Source organism: Schistocerca cancellata, chromosome 4 (assembly GCF_023864275.1).
Source record: "Schistocerca cancellata isolate TAMUIC-IGC-003103 chromosome 4, iqSchCanc2.1, whole genome shotgun sequence".
Classification (NCBI taxonomy): domain Eukaryota; kingdom Metazoa; phylum Arthropoda; class Insecta; order Orthoptera; family Acrididae; genus Schistocerca; species Schistocerca cancellata.
The window spans coordinates 863,864,242-863,886,870 of record NC_064629.1 but is presented as its reverse complement, the minus strand read 5'-3'; the positions used below and the strand labels follow the sequence as shown (position 1 = coordinate 863,886,870).

General features: G+C 39.2%; 1 protein-coding gene across 1 annotated transcript in view; it reads left to right on the top strand.

Annotated features, from left to right (window-relative positions):
- Positions 1 to 22,629, top strand: part of LOC126184477 (dynein axonemal heavy chain 7-like) — a 1,143,184-nt gene that overhangs the window by 978,313 nt on the left and 142,242 nt on the right. Inside the window, exons 45-46 of the mRNA XM_049926869.1 lie at positions 7,271 to 7,476; positions 15,919 to 15,940. Of these exons, the coding sequence (XP_049782826.1) occupies positions 7,271 to 7,476; positions 15,919 to 15,940 (228 nt within the window). The remainder of the gene's footprint in view (positions 1 to 7,270; positions 7,477 to 15,918; positions 15,941 to 22,629) is intronic.

Below are 22,629 nucleotides of genomic sequence, written 5' to 3'. Positions count from 1 at the left end.
TCCAGTGGCAAAGAGTGACATGGCAATCAGTCAGTACTGAAGTGCTCACCAGGGCCTGTGGATGGAGTGTATATCTGAGAGTTGATACAACTGAGCCTGTGATGTTCAGGGTAGAGTATAGTCAGTTGTTCAGCAAAGTGGACAAGATTCACTAAAGAAACTGAGGTTTTATATTGCAGTCAGTCAGCACTGAAAAAATTGAAATTTTATATTGTGCAGTCAGGTGCATATCTTTATATGAAGTTGAGTGGCCTACTAATATAAGTTTTCATCCAATACAGAGTGTACATAAAGTCCGGGAACGCTTTTATTGTACATATATCATACATATGTCCTTTTGAAGGACAATTGGGAGACTGGTCTGCTGGCCTCACACCCCTCCATGTCACCTGAGATGACTCCAGTGGCAAAGAGTGACATGGCAATCAGTCAGTACTGAAGTGCTCACCAGGGCCTGTGGATGGAGTGTATATCTGAGAGTTGATACAACTGAGCCTGTGATGTTCAGGGTAGAGTATAGTCAGTTGTTCAGCAAAGTGGACAAGATTCACTAAAGAAACTGAGGTTTTATATTGCAGTCAGTCAGCACTGAAAAAATTGAAATTTTATATTGTGCAGTCAGGTGCATATCTTTATATGAAGTTGAGTGGCCTACTAATATAAGTTTTCATCCAATACAGAGTGTACATAAAGTCCGGGAACGCTTTTATTGTACATATATCATACATATGTCCTTTTGAAGGACAATTGGGAGACTGGTCTGCTGGCCTCACACCCCTCCATGTCACCTGAGATGACTCCAGTGGCAAAGAGTGACATGGCAATCAGTCAGTACTGAAGTGCTCACCAGGGCCTGTGGATGGAGTGTATATCTGAGAGTTGATACAACTGAGCCTGTGATGTTCAGGGTAGAGTATAGTCAGTTGTTCAGCAAAGTGGACAAGATTCACTAAAGAAACTGAGGTTTTATATTGCAGTCAGTCAGCACTGAAAAAATTGAAATTTTATATTGTGCAGTCAGGTGCATATCTTTATATGAAGTTGAGTGGCCTACTAATATAAGTTTTCATCCAATACAGAGTGTACATAAAGTCCGGGAACACTTTTATTGTACATATATCATACATATGTCCTTTTGAAGAGAAACCCTGAAAGCTTTTTTTCATGTATACTGTCACAGTGTAGTTGTAATTTGCCGATAGTCAGAGATAGTTGCAAACATAGCGAGTTCAGGTATGGAGTGAGCTGTTTGTGTGTTGGAGTTCTACAAAAATAAGTGTGCTACAGCTGTTCAGCAGAACAAAGTATGGTAAGAAGCCAACAACAATGAAGGCCATTTACCACTGGCACAACAAATTGGTTATAATGGGTTGCTTGTGCCCAGCAAAGAGAAGCAGACGTCCCAGTGCAAGTGAAGTGAATGTGGAGTGCATACAAGAGACATTCATAAGGAGTCCAAAGAAATCAGTGTGTCGTGTGTCCTGTGAACTTGAAATAGCTCCAATGACAGTGTGGAAAGCTCTGCAACAGAAGTTGTCTATGAAACCATTCAAACTGGAGCTAGTGCAGATGCTCAATGACAACGGCAAAGACAAGCATTTTGAGTTTTGTTTGCAGTTGCAACAATTGAAAGAAAATGGGGTTGGCATTGTTGATCATTTAATTTTTAGCAACGAAGCCACTTTTCACACCAAGGGGAAAGTGAACAGGCATAATTGTCAAATCTGGGGTACAAAGCATCCACACAAATGCAATAAATTTGAGTGTGATTCCCCAAAGGTAAATGTTTTTTGTGCCTTATCACATTGAAAACTGTATGGGCCATTCTTCTTCACTGAGAGCACTGTCATTGGAAATTCCTACTTGGGCATGTTGCAGCTGTGGCTGATGCCTCAAATGCAATGGGAATCTCTGTTCATCTTTCAGCAGGATGGGGCTCCACCCCATTTTCATTGTGAAGTTTGTGGGCATCTGAAGACAGAGCTGCTGCATTGATGGATCGGCCATGCTACAGAACAGGACAGCTGTTCCATGAAATGGCCTGCCCAATCACCAGATCTCACTCTGTGTTACTTTTTTCTGTGGGGGCACATTAAAGATCTGGTGTATGTATTGCCTCTACAATGTGATGTAGCAGAACTCCGGGAGAGAATACAGGAAGTGACTGCCACAGTCGACGATGCCATGCTGGGACAGGTATGGCAAGAATTCAGTTACCATATTGACATCTGCTGGCACACTCATGGTTTACATATTGAATGTTTGTAAAAAACATTTTCAGAGTTTCTCTTCAAAGTGCAATATGTATGAAATCTATCCAATGTTTAGTTCTTATGCAATAAATAATTGAAAGTATTCCCAGACTTTATGTACACCTTGTATAGGCAATTGTAGTGTGCAACAGTTTTCCTGATACACATGTGTAAATCATTTGTGTTTATTTATTTTCAGTTGAGCTATAGTTTTATCTTAACAGTTGTAACTTTGTTTTTCTTCTGCATTTGCAGTAAATTAATGGCTTTGGTTTCATATTCACACACAAATTTGATGTTTCTAATAATTAATTATGATGTATGATATATTTTGTACATAGTGTCCATAATTAAGTTTCAGTTTCAGAACACTGTAGAAAGAGGGCAACTGCTCAGAATGATGACAATTTTGAAGAGCATATTATTGATGCAGGGGGAAATGTCATAGACCTAAATACAGAAAAAAAATTAACAGAAATTTGACCACTGTAGACATCAGAATATGCACACCAACAGATGTATGGCACTGGCTGTTCCTCAGTTTGCATCTGAGATGCCCAAAATGATTGTCTCCATGAAGGATCATGCACTACGGGTGAAGCTATTTTACAAGAATGGTGACTGTGCACCAGTAACCCTGCAGAAGTTCTGGATGCTAAAGGATATGAAAAAAGGCATTGGTCCAAGGTCTGCCAAGGATCTATAGAAAAGCTTACAAAATTCAAAAAGACAGTGTTGTGTACATAGTTCCATGTAGTCAGTGCGTACACAACTTTCCCACTAGAGTGTGCCCCGCTAAGCACAACAGTGCAGGCGCAACGCTTGTCCATCTCTGCGCTACGAGATGGCACTGCCATAGAGATGGACCAAATTCTGCTTCCGCCGATCTGCGTATTAATATGTAATGCAGCCAATGAGATTGCTGCTAACGTAGAACCCTTTCTCCTCGCGGATCACACTCGCACAGTGATACATGAACGTGCGAGGTATTATAACGAGTGTACAGACCTCCAATGGGTCAGTCTGCATTTGTTTACACCAGTCTGTACCAGTCTGCATTTGTTTGCACCAATCTGTACCAGTCTGCATATGTCTGTACCAGTCTGTACAAGTTCTACATTTGTCTGTACCAGTCTGTAGTCAAGTTTCAGTCTGCACCTAATAAGATTATCATATTCCTGTACATAGCCATATAGATAAATGTATAGACACTTGTCAAGTATCAGAGATATATGTGAGAATAAGATTAACGTACAAATACCAAAGGAACTTCAGATTGTCCATTTTGGTCACCGTCAATCTGCTACTCTAAGCGTGCAAGTGGCATTTCTATTTACTGACCTACAGCAGAAGATAAACACACCACGATAAGACCACGAGACAAATTTCTGACACTCGCCTACTTCGTTAGAGCGACAAGTCAAATAATCTGATGGTGTGTGTACCGAAGAACTTACTCCACAGACAGTTTCTTTTGAAGTGCAATGTGACATAGACAGGAAAGTAGCTGATCCTACATCTGTTGAAGATGTGGCCACAGCATTTCAGGAGGGATTGAGCAGTGGTATACAAACATGCAGTACCTGGGGATTTGCCCAAATGTTGGACATGTCTATGAGCTCAGTCAATAAAACCCTATGAGACATCCTGGATTGCTATCCATACAGAATGATCCATGTTCAGGAGTTGCTTCCTGCTGAAATGCAAGCAAGATGAATGTTGGCTCTGGAATTTCTTATTCACATGGAGGTGGACAATGAATGGCCTTGGAATGTTCTGTGGATAGACAAAGCCCATCTCTATCTCCAAGAGCATTCCAATGTGCGGAACTGCTGCAGAATATGGACAAGGGAAAATCCACGTGCACATCAACCATTATCATTTCAGTCTACAAAGGTTAATGTCTGTTGTGCAGGTTGATGGCATTGTTTATTGTGAGGCAATACTTTTTTTAGGAGGGGGGGGGGGGAGGGGGAGAGGTGAGTCTTGTTTATCTTGTTACCTCCACCATCACTGGTAACTGCTATGAGTGTTTTTTGCACACCAACATCATTCCAACACTTCAAAGTGTGGACGTGTCATTCCAACACTTCAAATCATGAATGTCTCAATAGGATGATTGAACTGTATGAATGGAGTAATGTTCATCTCAAACCATAGCTGTCATATTATGATTAATCTGTCATTTGTAGCCTACATCATTTATGTCTCTTGACATGTTGGCATAGAAACATCTTTGTTAAAACATGCATATATTCTTCATCAACTACAGTAATCACAATGGTACTCAGATTAGTTAACACTCTAAGTGTGTAACCTGTCTGTGGCCTGCAAGTAGATGCTGCTGTCTGCTGTCAGTCTCACAGTTTGTGGTGTCATGCAGCCAGAAGTAAAAACAGCAGCGATTCTGCCATAAATCCAAGTGCAACAGGGGGAGTTGCCAGATAATGCAGACTAATGACTGCCCAGCAGCCCATGATATAACATTCTGAGGTGCACAGAATCATGTCCTGAACCTAGGGTGAATAAGATGCACTAGGGACTGCCAACACAAGCAGAGCCAGGAGTTTGTCTGCTCAGGGGATGGTAGCCGAATGACAGAATGGTCTGAGCTTCAGCTGTGGACCAGCAAAGTAAAAGCTGGCAGCATCTGAAGTATGGTGGTAATTGCCTGGAATCATAGCAGCAGTTCTTGTTGAATTAGCAGGCAGACTCTCTCATAACAGTATCTGGTCAATTCTGGTCTGACTCAATTCCATAGCTGTGGCAGGTATCTCAGATTTACTCAACTATGCACAGTAAAGTATTTTGCATTGCAATGTGTCTCCCTCCTTCAGGAGATCTGGTCCTCTGGATCCAGCTCCTGGCAGTTCTATAATGCCTCAATACATATTTTACAAGGTGACAATTATATAAAGTGCATTCAGTTTCCATTCTTACACTACTAGAGTTTAAACAGCAATGTTCATTGGCTTTTCTTAACTTTGAAAGGTACTTTCTATAAGCACTCTACTGGACTTGTTTTTGTTTCTCTACAATAATATGGTTGCACTGTACCATCACTTACAGACTTATACAATAATGTCATTGACTTCTCCTCTGTCAGCCAATTTCTCAGCAGTCACATAAAGGCAAATCATCCTGCTCAATTTCTTCTTGTGTTTAGTATTTTTCATTGTTTATCAGGTCTGTTCTTACCTAATTCTTACTTAACTAATTATTGCTTGCTACAGATAACCCAATCCATTTCTCTAGTTTCCACACACAAACGTCACTCTGCTGAACTGTCATATAATAAACTAGCAAAATAAAATTACCAAGGCTCTTTCTTCTTATGAAATTCCTTTAACAAATCATTTCACTGCAAATGGTTCCACTCAGCTGATTCTTGTGCTTGACATTTCTCCTTGCCTATCAGATGGTTTCTTTACTCATTGCTTTGGCACATCATCCAGAACTTTGTCTCTGAGACAAAAGTTACCCTTACCTTTCCTCAGTAAATACATCTTTGAGACTATGCTCTTACAAATTCTGTGTCTGGTATTATCACTGAAAATACACTGGTCAGTAGTTTCATTTCTTCCATTTTTTTGACACTAATTAAAAACTAACAATGTCTTGCAATGTCATGTCATCTTGTAAGTTTTTTTTACCAAAACAGCTTCATTTTGACATGTCAACTGAATCTTAATGATGTTATATGCAGTTTAGGTGGCTCTACTTTCAAGATAATGGATCTTTGCAACAATGTATCATTTGTAGTGGTCTTCTTCAGCTGCAACAATTTCTCCACAAGTTCAACTGTGCACTGCTGGCAAAACATTACCTAACATTTTTTCTTACCCTCAGTACCCATAACATTGCAAGTATCACTGACTTTATTCTAATCCTCAAGCACACATTCCTACAACGACTCAGACATTTTGCCTGCTTGGGGGATGGCCACTGAATTGCTGAACAGTCAGGGCTTGAGCTGTAAACCATCAGGGTAAGAGCTGGCAGCAGCTGAATTATTCCCCCAGATGGCCCACCAGATGGAGGGTGGTAAGTTGACAGCATTGTACTTGGCGTCAGTAGAAGGGCAGCAGCTAGCAGTGGCAGAGTCCAGAGATGATGACTGGTAGATCTATGTAGACTTGTAGGCTCATGGTCTCTTATACATCCCCACTCAGTACTGGTGGCTGACAGACTGCACTACCTTTGACCAAAAAATATGATAATTTATATGGACTTGGCCTGGCCTTGTTTTGTTACATCAGTTTCTATCATTTTATATGGACTTGGCCTGGCCTTGTTTTGTTACATCAGTTTCTATCATGTAAGCCACAACAAAACCATGACTTGGATGTGAAGTAATGAGGTAACCAATGTTGCAGTGGATCTGCCTTCCTGTTGCATCATTGGTATTCCAGCTCCAGTCCCCTGGGTGCCCAATGATATGGGAACTACCTGACATCACAGCAGCAGTTCTAATTGTACTAGCAGGCAGATGACCATGATGTAACAGCACCCGGTAGGCTCTAGTCCGTCTCACTTCCATAGCTTCTTTTGTTAGTTGTGGCCTGTGCCCAGATAATTATTCCTTGTATTGTGTGTATTTCAACTGAAAGATATAAATTCCGTATAACTATAATGTTTATATGAAACAGATCTTGACTTTGCTAGTATGTGCAGTCTGTGTAAAGTCACATAAATATTTTGCTTGAAGTATTAGATAAAAACAGAAGTAGAAAAGAGAGATTAGAGACTAGTGGATTCATTCTAAGCAGATGCTATTTTTTTCCACAGATGTAGCATCTGGTGGCTGCTTCTGCCTATTAATGTATAATTTTATTTGTGTGAGAAAATGTGAGTGAGTAAGCCTCATGACTCACTTCCTTCTGTAATACACTGCGATTTTGAAATAAAACATTTTATGCGAGTACTCGATTTGTGCTTTATTTTTAGTGTTATGAGTATTTTATTGCTCTAGAGGCCACTGATTTCATGCCTCATGATTTTGTATGATGTTGTTCCAGGTGCTGTCTGAAGAAATTACAGTGAAACAAATAGCAGCTAAGGAGACTCAGAAAAGAATTGATAATTTCAGGCAGAGTTACCAACCTGTTGCTCATCATGCAGCCCTCCTTTACTATTGCATTTGTGATCTTCCAAATATTGAATACATGTACCAGTTTTCACTGGAGTGGTTCATAAATCTGTACATTTCATCTCATGGAAAGAAGTATGTATCTGTAATTTCTCTTAGTTACATTTAATCTATTATGTGAGTAACACTGAACTATATGAGATACATAATTATCAGTCTGTTGTGATAACATGTAAAATATGATTCATCTGTTGTGAATTTTTTTTAATTCACTTGGTTGTTTAGCAATCTGGTAGCAACATGTGAAGCCATGATACATGGGACCAAGAAACATATTAACTATGGAGTCCCTGAAGACTTGTGCTGTCTCTTCTTAATCATCTACCAAACATTCCAAATTTTAATTTGTTTTTCATCTCTGATGATGAAATGTGAATTCTGATTATGTATCTCAAGCATGCAAACCAAAATACATTTAAATCAGTGACAAAGAATGCTTTTAAAGGGCTTTCAAAGAGTGTAATATATCTGTTGAATTTTGACAACAATGATGCATTGTGTCATGTAATCCATGAGACATTGACAGTGTTAAGCAAAGGCCTAATCCATAATTGTTCAACTCCCCCCCATTATTCATAGAGATTTCTGGAGTGTTCTTTAAACGATTTTGACTCATATAATTGGATGTACTGTTGGTGTTCTCCATCTTCCCAACATAACATTTCAATGTCATAACTTGGTGTCTTCATGAGGTGTTTCCTGAGACTGGTCATAATGCTGATTGGATCCCATATTCACGCCTGGGCAGTGCCTGGTATTCACAATGCCGTCCACACCTCCTGTGGCTGTTTCTTGCAGTGGTGTATTTCTCCAGGAGTTCCCTCTTCCATCTATGCCTCTTGTGGCTCTCTTCTCCAGTGGTGGCCATCCCATGGTGCTCCATGTTAGGTCAGCATCTGCCAGGCATGTTCCTAGCTCTATTGTGATGCTGTAGATGTTCTTTATGCTGTTCATGACCTCACTACTTTCTCTAGTGGCAATTTTCTAGAGGCAACTCCTTTCAGTTTATTCTTTGCCACGCCTAGTTGAGCACTACTATTAGCGTCAATGTTCAGAATACTCTTGAATACAGTAGCACAATAATGCACATGATAATGCACCCATAGCAGGACATAGCTCAGTAGCTGTGTTCAATGCAGTTGCCTTTACAGCAGCCAGAGTCAGACTGCAGCATGACTGGATGTGGTCACAGATATATACCACTCTCAGCTTTATTAGTATTATAAGCCATATCCAATTTGATAAATATATCTGCCATACTTAGTAAAGCTAGGGAGCAGTGGGCAGTCACAGTGGGCTATCTGTGGTGGGACTTATGTCTTTGCTGCCCTATGTTGCACAATCACACAATCGAGCCACACACAGCTACTGAGCCTCATAGACACACAAAGTGACTGCCCCAGGGCAAACCAGAGAGCTACAACTCCAAGAAGATTCACTTCTTGGACTTTGGCAAGAGCAATGTGTTTTGTTTATACTATGGGGCTCTTTTGTGTTCAAGGTCACCTCTATTGATGATAACAAACAGAACAATCACCAGGTACAGAGATATTTTCACATACACCAGGTCAGTTAAACCAAATGAAAACACTTTCGGGACCATCTACCCTACGTCTACTACAAGTGTGGAGAGTCAAGGTCTTATCAGAATAATAATACAACCTACCAAAGTCATTACCACTACTTCATGAGTATGATAAGTATGATAAAAAGTCACATTATGAGAATCAAAACTTTCATCCTCCTGGAATTCTGAATTCAGTATGCACATGTGAAAGACACAACCTGTGGCATCAGGCAGCTGTTGGAGTTGCATATTATGTCTGTGCATGCTGCAATATTCACTGTCTGCTGTTCCCTATTATGTCTGCTCCCAGGTTGTGTGGTGCCTGAAGCTTCAAGTGGTTGATGTTTCCAGCTATTTTGTTTTTCCCTATCTGTCTCCTGAAGAGGTAGTTGACAACTTTTGCTCTGTATGAGGTCTGAACCAGTCAATTACATGCTTCGCTGTCTGAAGTTCATTACCAGAAAGGGAACTTATTTCCAATGCTTCTGTAGTAGTTCAAAAGCTGGATTCCATGTCATACTGAGCTTCTGGCATTTAGTAATGTTTTATAGCATGACTTTACATGATCACTACTAACAAACTGTAATTTTCCCATTTGAGTGTAGGATGATTAATGTCTCCACCAATTTTTATAGTATTATTGAGGAACTTATGTACAAGCAATCTGACATTTTCTCTAAAGTTTTCAGTTACGTTAGAGGATAAGTCAGTTGGGCAACAGAATTATCCAGTTATCATTTTACACCCATCTCTGAAACTGAGTCTTGAGCAAACACTCTCACATGCAGCTTCAATTTTTATCTCAGTGGATCTGCATTTCTTGGATACTGCAACAAATACACTACCTCCATTTCCCTTTAGCTTATCCTGTCAATATACAATTAAATTTCCCCCAAAAATCTCACTGCTGTGAACTTCAGGTTTCAGTCAGCTTTCCATAAGTAGTATTATGTGAGCTTCACTGCTTTTCAGGAGTACTTCAAACTGTGAAACTTTTTTGCAAATTGTTTGGCATTTAACCACTAGGATTTTAATACTCTCGCCTGTGGGAGGCATTTCTCTCGATCTTACACTGAAACTTCTGGGTTCTAATTGTTCTGTTTCCTACAGCTGCCGTCATCTGAATTGGATGCACCCCTTTGTGAACACCACAGACAATCATCTACTTGAGTAGCAGCTTCTGATGTGTAGCGCACACCTGACCCATTTAGAGGGACCCTACAGTTTTCAGTTCTATGACGTGAGTCCAGGATATCACAGCATAGCTTGTCACACAACCTTCAAAGTCTCTGGTACAGTCCTTCTCTTGCTGGCAATTCCATAAGGGGTACCATCATTCACTGTACATTTGAACTGCCAATGATTAATAAATTGTGTTGCCTCCTCTTGACACCATAAAAAACAGGTTTCCACAGAACGGGTAAAGTGAGTCCGTCTGGCTCAGTTTCATTTTCAGTGAAAGGTAGAACCTCATACTTGTTGGTTAGGGGATCAGTCTAACACCTCCATGATTCCTGACTAACCTGGACAGGCGCCTAGATCTTCCACAGAGATGCCACTTGCAGGTGGTGGATGAGTAATAGCAGATCCTGTACTTTCCACAGATGAGACAGGATCTACAGGAGAGAATATTATTTGAGGTACATTTAGTGCCTCAGCCTGTGATTGAGAACAGTATTCACATTGAGGATGCATTTTAGTTGGTTTAAACTAATCCTGCTGATTGTCCTTTAAGTTCTGAGCTAAAAAATTACTAATTCCCTATAAGAAGTGAAACAAATACACAAAACAAGATTTCAGTTATCACAGTTTGGATTTCAGAAGAATTTCTCTATCAAGAATCCCATTTACATATGCATTCACCAAATTTTGCAAGCAGTAAATAATAAAATAGTACTAGTTGCTTTTTCTGTTACCTATCAAAGGCATTTGACTGTGTGAGTCACAGTATTTTCCTAGAGAAATTTAAATTTTATGGGATTGATGGTACAGCCAATCAATGGACAGATTCATATCTAACCAAAAGAATGCAGAAAATTGTGCTAAGTAATTCAACTAATACTGTTGGACTTGTTATCCCGACTGGGGAGAAACCTCTTATGGGGTTCCCCAAGGTTCAATTTTAGGTCCACTATCGTTTCCCATGTCTGTAAATGATTTTGCATATAATATACAATAAACAGAATTAGTTCTTTTTGCAGGCAACTCTAGTATTGTAATCAGTCCAAGCACACACACAGGAACAGGAGATATGGTAAACAATGTTCTTTGAAGTATCACTGACTGAGTTTCTGTGAATGGTCTTACTCTCAGTTTTAAAAGGCCACAACATGTTCTGTCTACACCTGTAGAAGCATTACACCAATGATAAGTGTAACACTTGGTGAGGAAATAATAAACAGGGTGGAAATTTCAAAAAATTTAGGTGTCCATATTGATAGGAATTTAAACTGGAAATAGCACATTTTGGAACTCCCACAATTATTTAGATCAGCCAATTGACACTTAGAAGCATTACAAATCTTGGGGAGAGACAAATCAGCTTACTGACTTATCTTGCCTTTTTTCATTCAGTAATGTCCTTAGGAATAATGTTGTGGTGTAACTCATCTCTAAGAAATAAAGTCTTCATAGCTCAAAAACATGCTGCAAGAGTAATATGTGGTGCTCGACCATATTCATCTTGTAGGCATCTGCTTAATAAGTTGGGCATTCTGACTATCATTCACAGTATTTTTATTCCCTCATGAAGTTCGTTGCAAATAATCAATTTCAGTTCAATGATGTACATAATTACAATACCAGAAGGAAAATTGACATTCATTACTACACATTAAATTTGTCTTTATCACACAAAGAAGTCCACAGTGCTGTAACTCAAATTTTTGATCTCTTATCTGGGAATATAAAATGTCTTAAGTCAACAATGTAAAATTTGAAAAATGCCAAGAAAGTTCATCCTTGACAACTCCTTCTATTCCACAGAAGAATTTCTGTTATTGTAATGTGTAAAAGGTGGTGGGTATGACCTACTAATTTACATATGTTTGTTAAAAGAATTTATAAATGTTGAGCATTTAGCCATATTTACAATTAATTTGTGATGGGATGTAAAATCACTTATTCCACACCATTACAATTTATCATGCAAAAGATCTATGCAACATGAAATTAACTAACTAACTGAGTGTGTACGTTAATTTGTACTGTTTGGAACAAGCAGTGCATTTTGTTGTAGGCAATAAGTATGATTCATTGTGTTTAAACACATGATAGTATGGGAATGGGAATTCACAGATATCAAGTTTCGTGGTCGATACGAACTATCGACACAACAGTAGTATTAGCAGAATAGCAACAGGGCTACCAAAGAGAGAGTCCTACAGTCCGCCCAGCTAGAATGGTTCAGACTAGTACATACTCAAGTAGAGTACAACTGTTTCAGGTTAAGACAGAAGCATCAGAATGTCATGAGAAGTGCTGCACCATACACTTACTTTCAAAAAAGTAGGCATGCAGGGGTTTACTCAGTATTATCTCCAGAAGTGGTGACTGTTATGAACAAGGGAAACCAAGAGGGATGACATGGATGGAGTTACAAGATAGCAGGATGCTAATCAATGTTACAACCTGTGGCATAGTGAGTCTGATATTCTGCCTCCCAGCTACTGTCACTGGGATGACTGTCATAATTCTGATGCAACCTATGTTCTATTGGCCAGAAAAGTCACAAGATGTGTGGTCAGCCCAGAAACTAATCTTCATAAATCAGACTGAAAACCAGACCTCCTACACTGCATACACAAATTCATACCATCACAGAAGGAATGAGTCATGTGGAGCACATGTTTCAACACATACAATATTATCTCAAGGAGCAATGCCAGGCTGTACTGATCACAAGTGTCAAAGCTCCTAGTGCTGTGCTGGTTCTATTCACCACTTTGTGGTCAGTATCTATCAAAAGGAGAAACCTATACCTGCTTCTGAACCACCTGTGCACCAAATAACAGTAGACTGGTTTATTAATATAAGTAAGAATATTTAAGAAAGAATAAGAGTATTTAATTACCTGTTAGACATGAAAGAGTACATTAGATAGTGAATTCTAGAATGGTTGTGAGTAGTATGTGAAAGTGATTGTATTAGTTTATAAATAGTAATGTGCATGGAATGTGACCTTTTAAGAATGTGAGTTCCTCATATGAGTTTGAAAAATAAGCTTGGAGAATTAAGAACATGACTGAGGGACTATGTTGTTTGAACTAGACAGATTGAGTCCAGAATCAGAAAAATTGTATAAATTGTATTCTGTACATGTCCATCAAGACTATTTCAGAGGCAGCTTAGAGAAATCTGTGGCAGATTTGTTAAAGGCTGGGGGAATGTTGTACAGCAGAGTACTATATTTGGTACAGTCAGAAATTTTTAAAGATCTTCACTGACAGTACCATAGACAGAACAGAATGTGTTGGTAACCAGGCAAAATTCAGCAAAAAGGAACTGCTGATGGTGCATCAACAAAGACACAAGCTGTTGCAACTCCTTGAATGAGGTAAGCACTCAAGCAAGCAACATAGCTGAATGGCACTGTGGCTAAGGAAGTAAATTCTCATAGTGGTGATTACATGAAATGTCACAGGCAAGCTTATGTTGGATGCAAGAATAACTATCCAAAATACTGACATGACGGAAAGAGCATTTTAAACATGAGCTATGAAATCCTGAAGCAACTAAGGTAGCTGACCCCATTTGAAACATGTTACATTCCCCCACACAACTCCACATGTGAATAGATAACAAACAAAAACACCTTTGACGGTGGTGACACCCCAACATAAAACACAATATTTACAGATTCTCCCCCAAAGTCTTTCTAGCAAGGAAATCACACTGTGCAGTAAGTACAAACTGTCCTCCCTATCTCTTCCATAAGTTACCATAATTAACATTACTACCCCAAAATAATCTTAGACCACAACTTATACTAAACTAAATTTCATCGTACTCCATATCCTTCTTTCTTATGTACGAGATCTCAACCCATATGGTATCACACATGTAGCTTGCACAAGATCCTTTTGATTCTCATTATCCCTACCTTTCCTTGCTCCTTTTTTAGTGGTCAGTGTTGGCGCATGTGGCAATGAATCTGGAGTGCCTTCAAAAGGTCATAGGCATCCAACATGAACCATAGTCATTTGAGTTGGCAATTGTAGCTTGGCATTTGCTGGTGGCACCATCTTGATCACCTGGTATGCCCCTTGGCACAGTGTAATAAACTTCTTGGCATTCCCCTTTGGGATATATGGATCTGACAGCAACACACACTACCCTACTCTATATTCTCTGCATGTTTTCCTAATTTTTCTAGATGTTCCAGTTATTTGGTGTTTGCCCTCTGTACATCTTCCCTTACTTTCCTTAATATCTTTGTGAAATTCTGAATTTGCTCTCTGTTCCTCCCAGTCCTTGGTTTGGATGTACAGCATGGCAAAGGCATCTTTCTCCCATACATTACCTCATATGGGAAAAACCCAGTGCAGTTGTGCCCTTTTGGGTTATATATTGCAATGACAAATGGTAAGTAAACATCATAATCATTGTGATGGCTGTAGAAGTAGTAACTCGACAATCTACCAATAGTAAGTTGTACATGCTCACATCTACCATTAGTTTGTGGGTGCAATGGGCTAGTCCTTAGTTTCTGCCCCTGTAATAACTGACATAACTGCTTTGTTGAATCCAACATGAAGTTAGTAGACCATTGCCGTTGATTATTTTACCTCAGGCTGTGATACTGTAGTGACTTGCTGATTTGGAATGGCAATCATTACTACATATCATTAGACCTGAAAAAAAAAAATCTTAAACATGGCTGTAAGTTCAGTAACTGCATGACAGTAAACTTGAAGAGGTTGAAAAAAATCAGCCAACCAGTTGCAAATAAAGGTTTATTGGAACCCTTGACCTAGATTTTAACAATTTTAAAATTGTCTTCTTCAGAAGGAGTAACAGATCCTAAACATTACATTAGTGGTTACAAAAATATTTTAAACAAAACATAAAATTGTAATATAAGTGTATGCTTTTACTACAGCACATGCTGGTAAGGTACAATGAATGAAGCCAAATAGCTCTTTTCATATGAGACATCCATCTTAAGAACACAATTTAACACAAGCCACAACTTAAGACTCCAGCAACATAGTATTTCAGGTGTGAAGATTATATGCTAATTATAGCGATCCATTAACATAAGGCTCTTGTCAATTTAAAAATTGTCTTGTATACAAGAAAACACAAGTATGACACCTGGATCAGAAGGGTATGCATATGACATATAGTAAAAGTCAACTCCCTGAAAGTACAGGCTCTAGCACTAAGGAAAGCTACCTGCAGAGGGTGCTATATGTGTGCACATAAGAAATTTCACCTAGACTGCATTGAGTATATTATTTAAATGAAAATATTAATTAATATTAATATATTTACATTATTTAAGTCGTTAATAGTCATAAATTTTATTAGAAAACATGCTACAGCACTCTAGTGTTGTTTTGTGGTAGCAATGCCAGTAGACACAGGAACCTATCATGTTTCTTGTAGGAGAAGACAACCCCCAGATGTGACAGAGTGTCAGTTTGCCTGCAAAAGTGCAGGAAACAGTCCATGGCAGAAGGCTGACTTGGTTGCAGTGACCCCTGAGGTGGCCCACCAGGTAGAAGGTGCCAAGTTCATGGCAGTGGACTTAGAATCACCAGTAAGCTCATAGGTGGTGGGGTCTCATGGTGGCTGCTTGCAGAAATATGCCACCCCATCACCAAATGCACTCCTCTCTTTGTAGATGGTGCCACCAGACTGTGATTGCTATGGCTAAAAATCATTGATAGTTCCACAGGTTTGGTGGCAACTTGTTCTGCTGAGGCACTGCTTCTAATCACATAAAGCAAAACAAGGCAGTGGCAGAAGGTTTATCAAATGACGTATCTTTGCCACTGTTGCCCTGCCTTTCTGCTCTGTCTCTGGCATTGTGGCTACTGGGCACTGCCTTCCACTGTGGAAACAGCTTGATGGTATTGCTGCATATGACATTCTGGTGTTTTGGTCAGCCCTGTGCTCACTGGCTTCCATGGCCCTTTCTGCAACAGCCATGGTACTGCTATTATCTTATGCCACAGCACTGAAAAATAGTGAGCCCAATCACTATTCAAATGAGTACTTTTCCTCTTTATTCTTCTAAATCCTTCCATCATCTGTGGGAGTGGTGTCTTCCCAGGTGGCAGTGCACCTGCAGACTGTAAAAATAATTCTTCTCCAATACTTTTTATCCACAACATTTACAACTTAACTACATTATCAGAAACTTTGTGTGCATCCTTTGCAGATAACAAAATTACCATCTTTAGCTACACTATGCATGACTCAAAAATCATTGGCACAAGTATTAGGGTGTACATGCCCAGCCAGTGTCACACCTTGCCCAGATTCTAAGGCCTGCACACAACACCCATTGTCTCCCATTGGGGTAGATACTACAGAACCTAAATCAGTATTGTCAATCTTGCTATTCATGCTCATTTACTTTAATACAGCACACTTTCACTTTGTATGGCACTAAAATGGATTCGGACTGTGAATTTCCACAAGATATTGGAGCCAATAAACCCACATTACTTCCCTTAACTTCCACACTGTTACTACTTTCTGCATTACTTAAGTCCATAGCATTAACTTCCCTCCCCTGACTTTCTACTTTCACACAAGTACTACTCTTATTTAATCTCTCAAGCCTCCTCATATTCCTAATATTTCTTCCTTGTGTCTAATCCAACACAAGTCCCATATTATCTGGCTCATCTCCACATAAGGGTGGGCAGATACACAGGGCACTGGCCTGTTCCCTTCCATATCCTTCATATTCTTAAATATGACTGCATTATTTGCTCTCATCTGAGCTAACTCAACTGCCAAAGCACACAATGCTCCCTGAAGTGTAGCTCCCTGTGTTTTCAACCCTCACATGGTTGCCCTTCTATCAGTTCCACAGAAAAAAGACAACAAGAAAACAAAATAGAATGAATACAAGGAACTAAAATGTAATACCAACATAATACTTGTTGCTATTATTTAACTTCATTGCCCAGATGGCTGTTCATGATTCAGACACTTAGAAACAATGAGCCATACTCCTTCCTCACAACAAAATACACTGTTCCAAATAGAGCAGACTAATATAGATTTTTAACACTCCTCAGAGCACCATCTGTGTTTAGTTTCCCCATACTGCACATAAAAATATGAATAAGACTCTGGTAGAAGACCAACAGACTTGCCTTAATGCTTGCAATGAAATAAAAAAAATATAAAAAAAAGCTGCATTCATCCTACTGCATTTTGACAATGCAAGCTGCTGCTGGAGATAGGGTCCTAGATACAGCTGTAGACATCGGCGACCACACCTGTTATTAAATGTCATGGTCAGGGTTGCCTGAGTGCTACAGTGAGTGGTGTTGCTAGCTGTGATAAGTCAGGATGTCTGCAGTTGCAGACCCCCTCCTCCTGGGATGTGGCTGCTTGGTGTGGTGGTAGGTGACAGATGGTCGTCCATCATGGAACTAGTACTCATTGAATAATTGCTTTATTTGATACCAAGTACAGCAGCAAAGACAGTGCTGAAGCAGCAGCTAATGCTCACCATTACACAGGGCAGCACTGGACAGCTGAAGCACACCAGTGTCTGCAGCAGCCCATCATACGAACAGCATGTGTCATGTTATCTAATGCGATGGTGGTGGCAACCATGAGAATGCTGTAGTCAGTATGGTAGCAGAGGTGGTAACATAAACAGGAAAGCCAGTCACAGCAGTTGGCCTGTTTACATTGCTTGGCTTGAAATACATCAGGGATGGTGGAGTCAAACTGTGGCTCCTAGTGTGGATGACAGTTGTCGCAATTGTGGCATGTGCCTGCACAGGGCTGTGAACAGTGATAATGTGTTCCCCCTCAGGCAGTGACGGCTGGGCAGCTATATTTCCCAGGCTCAAACCCCAGTCCACCAGGAAGGTGACCAGCAGCAGATGACAGTCACTCAGTGGGTGAACCACCAGTAGAAAGACAAAAGCCTGCAGCATCCAGACTTAGCACTAATCAGCAGCTAGTGTAGAAAGAGTCTGGTGGAGTATGCTTCTTGACTCATTTCGAATCAACCATTGTGGATCTGTCCTCATGCATAGTAGCTTCTGATGACTGCATAGTCTCTATCTGAATTCCATAATATTTATGCAAGCCAGGTCAGCTAGTATTTCTAAAGCAGCAGTGCTCCTAGCCTCTACATCATAATGAGCTAGACATTCTTGGTGTAGTTGTTGAGTGATCAGGATGTCATTTGCCCCAGCTTTCCCATCATATCAGTGCCTCCAGAAACCCTGCTGGTGCTGTAATGTGTAGTAAATTCTACTTGAAGGGGCCCTGGGTTGTGTCTTCTGCAGTGTCAGATTGCTGAAAGCATGTTCTTGCATCAGGCCACATAGTTGCTGAGGTGTCTTGCAGTATCCTCTTTATGGCATCATTCTGCTGATTCAATCACAAGACCCATGTGCTTTTTACCACAGAACTAGGTCCACCATTCCTCTCCTCTTTGAGAGGTCTGATCTACTGGATAGTCATCTGTTTACATATCTGAAAAAATTCTTAACAACATGTTTCATGGTTACACATATATGTACAGTGTACTCTGATTCCTCTTATTCTAGTCCAGTATGAACTACAATGTTCATTGGCTGCTTATTAACTTAATTACTATATCCTAATATTAAACAACTGCTGCAACTGATGCACTGGGAGTTCAAGTGGTCAGGTGGTTTCCCACCTATAGTAAATACAGATTACACAACGTAAAGGCAGAACCACAATACTAGAGATTGATACCCTTATTGTCATGACTTCACTACATCACTCCTCACTGAATTTCTATATGTGTTCCAGCATCTGCTCCACCATAGCACATCCCTTTTTGCTTACTGAATGCATGCTTCTGCACCAGGCCACCTACAGGTGCCGTGTGATATCCTCCTTAGGATGCCATTTTGCTGACTCAGTAACAAGAGCCATTCACTTTGCCAGGTCGAACTGTGGTGCATAAATAAGCAGGGCCTCTTAGGATATTTCTCAATTGGATCATCTCAACCATTACCATATGGCAAAATGTCTGACCAACAATGTGAGATTGCAAGCTTTCTTGACAAATTTTGATGATAAAATCTTCTTTCGTTGACAGCCAAGTCTATGCGTCATTCTCTGGCAAAGTTTCAGCAAGTTTCTTACTTGCCAACTTCAGGCAAAGTGTCACATTCACATCTCATCCACGTCTTTATACCTGCTGGACTATGGGCTGCTCTGCATCATTGGGCCAGTTGGGACAATCATGCACAAGTGCACATCACCACACACTGCCTCGCCGATTCTGATGCTTTGCCTGAAGATGGCAAGTAAGAAACGTGCTGAAACATTGCCAGAGAATGACGCATTGACCTGGCTGTCAACCCAAGAAGATTTTATCATCTAACCGACAAGTTACACAGCCTGATAGGCTCCACACAGTCATACATTAAAAATTCCATCCAGTTCATAGCCAAACATCATGTGGACTGTGGCCACTATCAGTTCTCGAGGTGCACATATGCTAGCTTGGCAGCCATGGATGCAGTTGCAGAAAATAATATTGCTACTGAGATAATTAAATACTCCAATGGCAGTAACAGTGAGGATGGCTACAGCTCATCAATAGTCTGACTGCCAAGAATTCCAGTCCAGTAGGTCATGCGTGTTCACTAGCAGCAGCTCCACAAGACCTGAGTTCAATAGTATAAAAAAAGTGGCCAAAAGAGAATGGTCTAGCAGCACTGTCATCTTGTTCCAGGAAAATGTTGCCCCTGAGTATGAGCTGCTGATTTGCTGTTGTCTACCATTCATCTGTGACAATAGCACAGGCAATAACCTTCCACACTATACCCCTCCACAGGCATCTTGGCACCAAACTGTCCAATGACATACGAGGATGTGATGAACATATGCCCAGAATCCAGTAGCTTAGTCTGTCAATAGAGAATTGATGAAAAGTTATTTTAGTGATTCATAATGAAGCAGCCAAACACCCAAAAAGATTTAATTCAAATTTACCATGATCTAAAAAGGCTACATACATACATGATATATTATTTTCTTTATTGTAAAAATACACACTGTACCATGCAACCACAGTTACACTATGCATTGAAAATGGTTTCGATGTGCCTCAATGGATGTGTGTACTTGCCATAGCATGTTCTGCCTCATATATTCACATCTGCCTGGCTGCATCCCAACAGTGGCTTGATAACTGTGTTTTTCCATCTTGTATCATACATAAGCTAATCATTTGATTAGAGTGCAGGAGACATGTCAAAATATGGTTCATACAATTTCACTGATATAAAACTAAGATGATTTAAACATTAATGTAGCTTTTTGTGAAAAGATACCTTTGCATATTTACATAATAGGACAATTGATAAACTAAATCCTGCTCAAATATTCAGTTCATCATTCATGAATTCTTCAGCTGAGTAGTAGCGTTGCTGAAGTAGAGTATCATGCATCAGAATGTTCTTGGCTTTATTTTATTGTAAATTTTCATTCCCTTATACTGGGGTGTTTGCACATACAATGTTAAACAATGAGCAGGCAGCATAAAATTTTCTTTATTTCTTGTGTTATAAGTGTGATCAAAGCAATTCTCCTTGCATAATTCTAAATTGTTACATAAAAAATTATAATATCATAGATAAATAGGGAGGACACTGTTAATAATTTCAGATTTTTAAGTTGTGGGTGACATGATTTTCTAGGATGTACAGCACACATGTTTCTAACAATTCTTTTCCATAATTTCATTAGTCACATTAAGCTGCTCAAATTTCCCCAAAAAGCGATACCATATCTTATAACAGAATGGAAGTAGACATGGTATGCAATTTCCCTTGTGTCCATGTCAGTGACATTAGCTAATATTTGCACGGCAAATGCAAAGCTACATAAATTTTTTAATGCATATTCAACACGTTTATTCCAATTTAAATTTAGATTTTTATTTTTGTGATTTATTTTAATTTCGTGGGATGTTGACTGTTTTGTTCTGAACTGGATCACATGGATTTTTGGGATGTTTAGGGTTAATCCAGTGAGATGAAACCAAGTTTCTAAATGATATATTGTATTGATGATGCTGATAGGAATAGCTTGTGGTTCCTGTTCTTCTGTTAATACAGTCGTGTCATCTGCAAATAAGACCAATGGGGCATTAATGTAAAACAGAAATGAAAAGGGCCTTGGGTAGAACCTTGAGGGACACATTGTATTACTGTCTTCCATTTGTAAAAGTAATTTGCTGTATTTGTAGAGACAACCACACTTTATTTTCTGTTCCTTAGGTATGAAGTAAGCCACTGTAAAGCACTAACTCTAATTCCATACTTGACAAGTTCGTTGATAAGAAGGGCATGATTTACTGAGCCTAAAGCATTTGTGAGATCACAAAAGATGCCTGTGACTTTATTCATATTGTCTAATGATGTGTTAATCTTATTAACAGACTCATTTATTGCATATGTAGTGCTTTTTCCACACTGAAGCCAAATTGAGTTTTCAAAATAATCTGATATTTTTCAATAAAATTTTGAATCTGGATGGCAGCAGTTTTTTTGAATACTTTTGACAGGACTGGGAGAAGAGATATGGGATACTAATTTCCCATATCCTGTCTTGACCCTTTGTTGAACAGTGGTCTTACTTCTGTGTACTTTAGCACCTCTGGGAAACAGCAATGGTGGAAAGACTCATTTGTTATTGAAGATAATGAGGGTCCTATTATTTTACATGCAAATGTGAGAACTTTTGGGGTTATCCCAGCCCAACCTGAAGAATTTTAGTTTTTCATTGGTAATGTAATGTTTTCTACTTCTGTTGCTGACACTGCTTTAAATTTTGACTTTATCAAGTCTGAAAGTACATACTTTATTGTCATAATCTGCAACACTGACATCTGATTTTGCTACATTAATGAATAATTCATTGAAGTATCTTAAATTTGAGTTGGATTCGCAATAATCTTGTCTTCAAGCTTGATTTTACAACTTTCATGACTAGACACTGTAATACCTAATTCAGATTTCACAAATGACCACACTCCCTTTGATTTATTCTCATGTCTTAAAATTAAACTATTATCTGCCATTTACTTTGTTGCCTCCACAACTTTCTTAAACGTAATTTTGTATCATCTAACATATTCATCAAAGTCAGTGCTTTTATTATATCTTAGTTCATTATGTAGCTGCCTTTTCTTAGCAATGGAGATTTTTTGTCTTTACTGAGCCATTTTAATTTTTTGTCACTTTATTAAGACAAGTTTTAGGTGGAATCATTTAAAAAACTTCTTAAGAATGCTTCATATTTGCAGTACTTAAAATATTTTTGTCAGAGTGCCATTCTGTCTCATTCTGCTTGTCATGAAATCAAATGATGTTTTCCTGATTAAAGTTTCATTTTAAATAGACCTTTTTACAGAGAACTTCCTTACTTGATCTGGGTAACTCAATGAATAATGCTGAATGATCAGAAAT